The sequence below is a fragment of the Phoxinus phoxinus genome (genome assembly GCF_949152265.1).
Source record: "Phoxinus phoxinus genome assembly, chromosome: 10".
Lineage (NCBI taxonomy): Eukaryota > Metazoa > Chordata > Actinopteri > Cypriniformes > Leuciscidae > Phoxinus > Phoxinus phoxinus.
In genome coordinates, this window is record NC_136885.1 from 34,373,076 (window position 1) to 34,381,775 (window position 8,700).

Below are 8,700 nucleotides of genomic sequence, written 5' to 3' on the forward strand. Positions count from 1 at the left end.
AAATTGGTATGCAAAAAAGAGCGGCATTAAAGGAACACTTTTTTTGGAAATATGATATTGAATGATATTACGCAGCGCCTGAAAATAGTCCCCAGCTCAGTAACTTCCAACGTGACTGGAAATGACGTGCGTAATACCATTGCGTCTGCTGGTACGGCAGCAGTTCCTTGATTATTACCAGAGCCCGTCTACGGAGAGCCTGCCCACTCCCTATTAAGTCCTTTTGTACCGAATTTTGGTTGTAGTTCCACCAGAGTTCCACTGGGGGCGATCGCCCGAGTGCAATATGAATGTCTATGGAGCTAGATGCTAATTTGTCTCTTTTACCCGATTGCCGTTGAGAAATCTCAGATTTAATTGTAGGTTTTGCAAGCTCAACATGGGTTATAGGTCGAAAGTTGAATGAACGAGTACTTATGTACTTATGTTGTTGTTGCCCATAACACGCTAGCATTCTGCTAATGAACGCTGATTGGTCAGTGAAGGACTGATTACGACCAGAGATACCGCTTGATGGCATCGTGGCATCCGAAGCGAGACCAGAATGTCTTCTAGCAATAACTCTTCTAGCACGTGTGTTTACCTGTCAGCTGTGTTGTGTGTTTACCTGTGACCGCTGTGTTGTGTGTTTACCTGTGACCGCTTTGTTGTGTGTTTACCTGTGTCCGCTGTGTTGTGTGTTTACCTGTGTCCGCTGTGTTGTGTGTTTACCTGTGTCCGCTGTGTTGTGTGTTTACCTGTGTCAGCTGTGTTGTGTGTTTACCTGTGTCAGCTGTGTTGTGTGTTTACCTGTGACCGCTGTGTTGTGTGTTTACCTGTGTCCGCTGTGTTGTGTGTTTACCTGTGTCCGCTGTGTTACCTGTGTTTACCTGTGCTTACCTGTGTTTACCTGTGTCCACTGTGTTGTGCGTTTACCTGTGTCCGCTGTGTTGTGCGTTTACCTGTGTCCGCTGTGTTGTGCGTTTACCTGTGTCCGCTGTGTTGTGCGTTTACCTGTGTCCGCTGTGTTGTGCGTTTACCGGTGTCCGCTGTGTTGTGCGTTTACCTGTGTCCGCTGTGTTGTGCGTTTACCTGTGTCCGCTGTGTTGTGCGTTTACCTGTGTCCGCTGTGTTGTGCGTTTACCTGTGTCCGCTGTGTTGTGCGTTTACCTGTGTCCGCTGTGTTGTGCGTTTACCTGTGTCCGCTGTGTTGTGCGTTTACCTGTGTCCGCTGTGTTGTGCGTTTACCTGTGTCCGCTGTGTTGTGCGTTTACCTGTGTCCGCTGTGTTGTGCGTTTACCTGTGTCCGCTGTGTTGTGCATTTACCGGTGTCCGCTGTGTTGTGCGTTTACCGGTGTCCGCTGTGTTGTGCGTTTACCTGTGTCCGCTGTGTTGTGCGTTTACCTGTGTCCGCTGTGTTGTGCGTTTACCTGTGTCCGCTGTGTTGTGTGTTTACCTGTGTCCGCTGTGTTGTGTGTTTACCTGTGTCAGCTGTGTTGTGTGTTTACCTGTGTCAGCTGTGTTGTGTGTTTACCTGTGTCAGCTGTGTTGTGTGTTTACCTGTGTCCACTGTGTTGTGTGTTTACCTGTGTCCGCTGTGTTGTGTGTTTACCTGTGTCCGCTGTGTTGTGTATTTACCTGTGTCCGCTGTGTTGTGTGTTTACCTGTGTCCACTGTGTTGTGTGTTTACCTGTGTCCGCTGTGTTGTGTGTTTACCTGTGTCCGCTGTGTTGTGTGTTTACCTGTCAGCTGTGTTGTGTGTTTACCTGTGTCCGCTGTGTTGTGCGTTTACCTGTGTCCGCTGTGTTGTGCGTTTACCTGTGTCCGCTGTGTTGTGCGTTTACCTGTGTCCGCTGTGTTGTGTGTTTACCTGTGTCCGCTGTGTTGTGTGTTTACCTGTGTCCGCTGTGTTGTGTGTTTACCTGTGTCCGCTGTGTTGTGTGTTTACCTGTCAGCTGTGTTGTGTGTTTACCTGTGTCCGCTGTGTTGTGTGTTTACCTGTGTCCGCTGTGTTGTGTGTTTACCTGTGTCCGCTGTGTTGTGTGTTTACCTGTGTCCGCTGTGTTGTGTGTTTACCTGTGTCCGCTGTGTTGTGTGTTTACCTGTGTCCGCTGTGTTGTGTGTTTACCTGTGTCCGCTGTGTTGTGTGTTTACCTGTGTCAGCTGTGTTGTGTGTTTACCTGTGTCAGCTGTGTTGTGTGTTTACCTGTGTCAGCTGTGTTGTGTGTTTACCTGTGTCCGCTGTGTTGTGTGTTTACCTGTGTCCGCTGTGTTGTGTGTTTACCTGTGTCCGCTGTGTTGTGTGTTTACCTGTGTCCGCTGTGTTGTGCGTTTACCTGTGTCCGCTGTGTTGTGCGTTTACCTGTGTCAGCTGTGTTGTGTGTTTACCTGTGTCCGCTGTGTTGTGTGTTTACCTGTGTCCGCTGTGTTGTGTGTTTACCTGTGTCAGCTGTGTTGTGTGTTTACCTGTGTCAGCTGTGTTGTGTGTTTACCTGTGTCAGCTGTGTTGTGTGTTTACCTGTGTCCACTGTGTTGTGTGTTTACCTGTGTCCGCTGTGTTGTGTGTTTACCTGTGTCCGCTGTGTTGTGTATTTACCTGTGTCCGCTGTGTTGTGTGTTTACCTGTGTCCACTGTGTTGTGTGTTTAACTGTGTCCACTGTGTTGTGTGTTTACCTGTGTCCGCTGTGTTGTGTGTTTACCTGTGTCCACTGTGTTGTGTGTTTACCGGTGTCCGCTGTGTTGTGCGTTTACCTGTGTCCGCTATGTTGTGCGTTTACCTGTGTCCGCTGTGTTGTGCGTTTACCTGTGTCCGCTGTGTTGTGCGTTTACCTGTGTCCGCTGTGTTGTGCGTTTACCTGTGTCCGCTGTGTTGTGTGTTTACCTGTGTCCGCTGTGTTGTGTGTTTACCTGTGTCCGCTGTGTTGTGTGTTTACCTGTGTCCGCTGTGTTGTGTGTTTACCTGTCAGCTGTGTTGTGTGTTTACCTGTGTCCGCTGTGTTGTGCGTTTACCTGTGTCCGCTGTGTTGTGCGTTTACCTGTGTCCGCTGTGTTGTGCGTTTACCTGTGTCCGCTGTGTTGTGTGTTTACCTGTGTCCGCTGTGTTGTGTGTTTACCTGTGTCCGCTGTGTTGTGTGTTTACCTGTGTCCGCTGTGTTGTGTGTTTACCTGTCAGCTGTGTTGTGTGTTTACCTGTGTCCGCTGTGTTGTGTGTTTACCTGTGTCCGCTGTGTTGTGTGTTTACCTGTGTCCGCTGTGTTGTGTGTTTACCTGTGTCCGCTGTGTTGTGTGTTTACCTGTGTCCGCTGTGTTGTGTGTTTACCTGTGTCCGCTGTGTTGTGTGTTTACCTGTGTCCGCTGTGTTGTGTGTTTACCTGTCAGCTGTGTTGTGTGTTTACCTGTGTCCGCTGTGTTGTGCATTTACCTGTGTCCGCTGTGTTGTGTGTTCACCTGTGTCCGCTGTGTTGTGTTAAGACTAAGGCCCCGTTTACACATACATGGTTATTTTGAAAAACTGAGACATTTCACTTCGTTTGTGCCCTTCGTTTACACGCAAACGGAGAATTCGCCTCTGAAAACGATTCTTTCTGAAAACGATTCTTTCTAAAAAACTCCGGCCAGAGTGGAGATTTTGGAAAACTTCTTTGCACGTTTGCATGTAAACTGAGAAAAACTGAGTTTTAGGCAGCACATGTGACTATTTTCATGATTCTGATTGGCTAACGTGGGCTTGAGCTTCTTGTTACACTGCCACCTACAGGTTTGGCATGCTCTTCACGGCGGTGAACGTGAATTAACATCTTTGTTGATCCTGGAACAACATTCTAATCAACCAATCAGATTTGAGGGACAAGTTCACAGTTTATGTCAAGTTTAGGCTTAGAACCAGGATTAGGTGATGGTACATCAGTGTTATTCACCTCTCATTTCTCTCTGATTTTAGGGAAAAGTTAGGGGTAGGGTTAGGTTTAGGGGTAGGGACAGCAACAGGGTAAGGACTAAATTTTGGGACAGGAATGTTATTCCAGGATCAACAAAAAATGTTGATCCAGGAACATGTCTTACTTGGCAAAATCACAGTGACCTCTTGACGGGTTTGTGTAACGAACACTTTTCTGAAAACTGACAGGTGTGCACGATGTTATTTTTGAAAACGGAGAGGGTGAAATGAAAATAGCCTTCCACGTGTAAACGCAGCCTAAATATCAGCAGAATGCTCATGTTTGCATGGACTTTCATTGATCCGTGCATCAGCAGCACTGTCCTCTAATAATGAAAATCGATTCTGATTAACACACGATTTATGCAAACTTGAATAGGTGGCATGCATTAGTTGAAGTGCAAGAGACATGCAGGGAAAAAAACTCCTCCCACAGGGCAAGAATGATTACATTTGTGTTCATCGTGGTAAAGGCCTCAAAAAGTGGAATCAAACATCATTTCAAAGCAAGTATTCATCCATTCACAGCACAGCAAAAGCTATTATTCCATCCCTGATGCCCCATGCGTTCCCTGACAGATCAATAATACAACAATAGTCCTCCAAATCCATACGAATCACCCAGCTGCTTCTGCTTTTCTTCATCTTTCTGATATTAACCATTTCACCGAGTGCGACTGTCTCAGAACAATCACAAAGATGATAGCTAGGAGTAGATCTTCTTCACACACATCACACACTCCTTTGTCAACAGTTAGTTTCAAAACTGCAGAAACACAACATTTGTTTCTACTAGTGTGGGATTATCACCAGTTTCACACATCACCATTCACTAAAAAATATATTGAAGCAATTTGCATCAACCATTTCAGAGAGAATATTAAATTGCATGTAGATAATCACCGATATTCAGTGAAGTGCATTCTCTAAAGAACAGCCACCAACAACTTTTCAACTTAAAAGGTGAAACTAATATATTATATAGACTCATTACATGCAAAGTGAGATATTTCAAGCCTTTATTTGTTATAATTTTGATGATTATGGTTTACAGCTTATGAAACCCCAAATTCAAATTCAATAGAATATTGTGAAAAGGTTTTCATAAGCTATAAGCCATAATCATCAAAATTATAACAAATAAAAGCTTGAAATTTCTCACTTTGCATGTAATGAGTCTATATAATATATTAGTTTCACATTTTAAGTTGAATTACTGAATCAGCATCAGTTGAAATCACAACTACAACAATAAAATATTCATGATGAGTCACTAATTCATATTTAGTTATTATTATTTGCATATCAGATATTTAAAAAAGTAATATAGTTTCTGCATATAATCTTTACCGATAAATGCCCCCTGCTGGTTCTCTGAAGAAAAGCCACAAACAACACCATTACATCACTGTCTATTCAACATTAAAATGATAAAACTATAAATATAGGCTACAACTAAAAATTCACATTAGTATAATACATACTAATATAATAGCAATGAATATGGCAATAATAATATTTCAACAACAGCAGAAATCCCACCTGCATAATAAAATATTCATGATGAGTCACTCATTAATATTTACTTATTTAGTTATTATTATTATTATTTGCATATCAGACACTTAAAAGTAAAAAAATAACTATTATCGGTTTCTGAATATCGGTTTGATAAATGCCACCTGCTGGTTCTCTAAAGAATAGCCACAAACAACACCATTACATCACTGTCTATTCAACATTACAATTATAAAACTATAAATATACAATTAAAAATGACATTTAATATGAATACAATATATATGCTAATATGATGACAATTAAAATGGCAATTTTAATAACAACAGCAAAAATCACAACAGCAATAATAATAAAAAATCACTAGTCTAATGGTTGTTATTATTATTATAATATGCATACTGGATATAAGTCACTTCAAAAAAAAAATAACCATAATCGGTTTCTGAATATCGGGTCTATTGATTAATGCCCCCTGCTGGGTCTCTAAAGAATAGCACCCTACAATAGCATCAAACCACTGTGCACATATGATATTATAATTAAATAAATATAGATTTAGATATAATAAATACCAAAACAAAATTTTGGAAATATATGGATATGGAAAATACTAGGCATCTAAAAACGATTAATTATTATGAACGGTATGATACAAAGTAGCCTAATTGATAAATAATTGTGTTAAACAGCTGTTTTGCATATTGGTTATTATCGGACACTTACACACACACAAAAGCATTGATTTTGGTCATGAAAAAAACAAAGCAAAATTGGTGCCACAATATCAGTGAAGGCATCCGCTGACTTGTTACACACAGACATAGAAACGAGGAAAGCTGTATTGATGTTTTCCCTCCCAAAGTGTTATTATGCAGAACTCGTGTGTTGTGGAGCGCACTTGTCTCTATGATTTGATCTCACACACACACACACGCGCACACACACATGATTCATTGGCAGGTAGACCCCCGGAGCCGCATTAGTATTCCGCTCCAGGTCCCAGCAAAGAATGAGGCAAGGAACGAGTGAGGAACATTTCTCCAGAAGAATGCTTTAAGAATTGCAACTTACCTTTCCACAGCAACGCCAAGAGCAACGCGAGCGCGTGTCGCAACATTGCGCAGCTCATGTTTTGAGTTGATGCTTTCTTATTTCTCAGCGTCAGTTCTTGCAGCAACAGTCCGTGTTTTATCTTCTATGAACGGGAACACGCATACACCGCAGTTGTCCGTCCCTGTGTCCTCTTTGACGAAACGTCCGCAGTCCACAAATCTTCCAAGTGTGCCAGGAGTGCCACAAGACGGGTCGATTCTCCCAAGTGACCCTGTGCAAGGAGACCAAACACAATCTGTTGGCGTTTGGAGTGCCAGAGGATGTATTAATAAATCCTTGCGCATAAAAAAAAGAAAGAAAATGATAATGTATATCTCCTCAGATTGTTATAGTTATGCAAAGCAAGAGCATGCACAGAAAACGAGAGCACGACAGTTCGGATGGTTTAGTGGGATGTTGTGTGTTCAGTGAATCAGAATCACTGTGCATCGCTTCAGAGCGGAGCACGAAAGAAGCGTCTGATTGACAGCTCAAGGAGAATCTCCTCCGCCAATCAGCGAGCGTCAATGAAGGGGGCGGGGAACCGAGGAGGAGACTTGGCCAATCGTGAGCAGAGAGGGGCGGAGTCTCCGAGCGCGCTATGATAATATAAGGTGATTTATAGCACGCTCAGTGCACTGCAGTACTGGAGGAAAGGTGTTTGCGTGGACATGCACATTAGTGGTTTATGTTCTCTACTGGGAGAGGTGATTTGCGTGGGGAAACTTAGCAGAGGATTGTTTAGAAATAACACACTTGATTTATTGGGTCATTCCTGTGCAGGCTACACATGTTTGACTTAAATATTAGACTCTCAATTTTTTGAAGATGCAAACCATGTTAGTTACAAATACATTTCACTATTTTTGTTTGATATAATATGTGTGTGTGTGTGTGTGTGTGTGTGTGTGTGTGTGTGTGTGTGTGTGTGTGTGTGTGTGTGTGTGTGTGTGTGTGTGTGTGTGTGTGTGTGTCCAATCAAACCAAAATAGTGAAACGTATTTGTGTATTTATATATATATATATATATATATATATATACTATTTTTAAGGTTTTTGAAATAATTTATTTGATCAAAAATACAGAAAAAAACAGTAATATTACAAAATATCATTATAATTTAAAATAATTGTTTTCTATTTTAATATACTTTAAAAACATAATTAATTTCTGTAATGCAAAGCAGAATTTCCAGTCTTCAGTCACATGATCCTTCAGAAATCATTCTATGCTGATTTATTATTAATGTTGGAAATAGTTGTACTGCTTAATATTTCTTGGAACCCTTGATACTTTTTTCAAGAATTATTGATGAATAAAAATAACAGCATTTATTCAAAATAATAAAAAACAATTTCTTAGAAATATTGTCTTTTTATTTTCTTTTTTTAGAAAAAAAAAACAGATTATAAGTTTAGGCTTATAATTAATATAACTTTCCATCCTGTTAGTCTTGTGTAAAAAAAAAAAAAAAAAAAAATGAAATCATCATCATCCTCCAGGAAGTGACATCATTTTGTAGGGAAAACACCACAACAACATTAGAAAGTGGATTTGAATAATTCTGTGTTTGGTTGCTGTTAGAAATATTTGTTCTATATTCCTATATTCCTGCATGCGCTCAGACCTAACAGATCCAGCATAACTTTCCTTTATGTTAAGGTAATGGTCTCATCTGTTATACATTAAGAAGGCCCATTGCTCAAATGGAGAGCTGGTCTTAGGGTCCCTATTCTTTACATTGGAGGGTACTGTTCGGATACACATGTCTGGGTGGAGCTTTGACAGGAAACTGACCATATTTAGCTGTCTTGGTTAGGGCTGTAATGATTAATCGCGATTAATCGTTACAGCCGTAGTCTTGGTATATGATCCTATATGATGTAATGTATGGTTTTATTGGTTGGAGGGGTAATACTCCCCCTTATACTTTTCCTATATCTATGGTAAACTATTGTCTGAGATTAGAGAATCTTCTCTCACCAGCGCTGGAAGAATTGTTTATTCATGCCTGAATAAAGACAGAGACTGGGGCACTTTTGTTGGACTCAATTCATTTCTAACAGTTGCATAAGTTAGTTTGTCGGTTAACTGTCAGTCGCTGAGCAATGACTGACTATATGCATATATATATATTTATGGAGTTCAAAAAGCATTGGCACCAGAAGT

At 41.2% G+C, this 8,700-nt stretch overlaps 1 protein-coding gene across 1 annotated transcript in view; it reads right to left on the minus strand.

Moving 5' to 3' along the window:
• Positions 1-6,991, minus strand: part of iglon5 (IgLON family member 5) — a 198,797-nt gene extending 191,806 nt beyond the window's left edge. The window contains exon 1 of the mRNA XM_079624707.1: positions 6,510-6,991. Within this exon, the coding sequence (XP_079480833.1) occupies positions 6,510-6,567 (58 nt within the window). The 5' untranslated portion in view covers positions 6,568-6,991. The remainder of the gene's footprint in view (positions 1-6,509) is intronic.
• Positions 6,992-8,700: the final 1,709 nt, after the last annotated feature.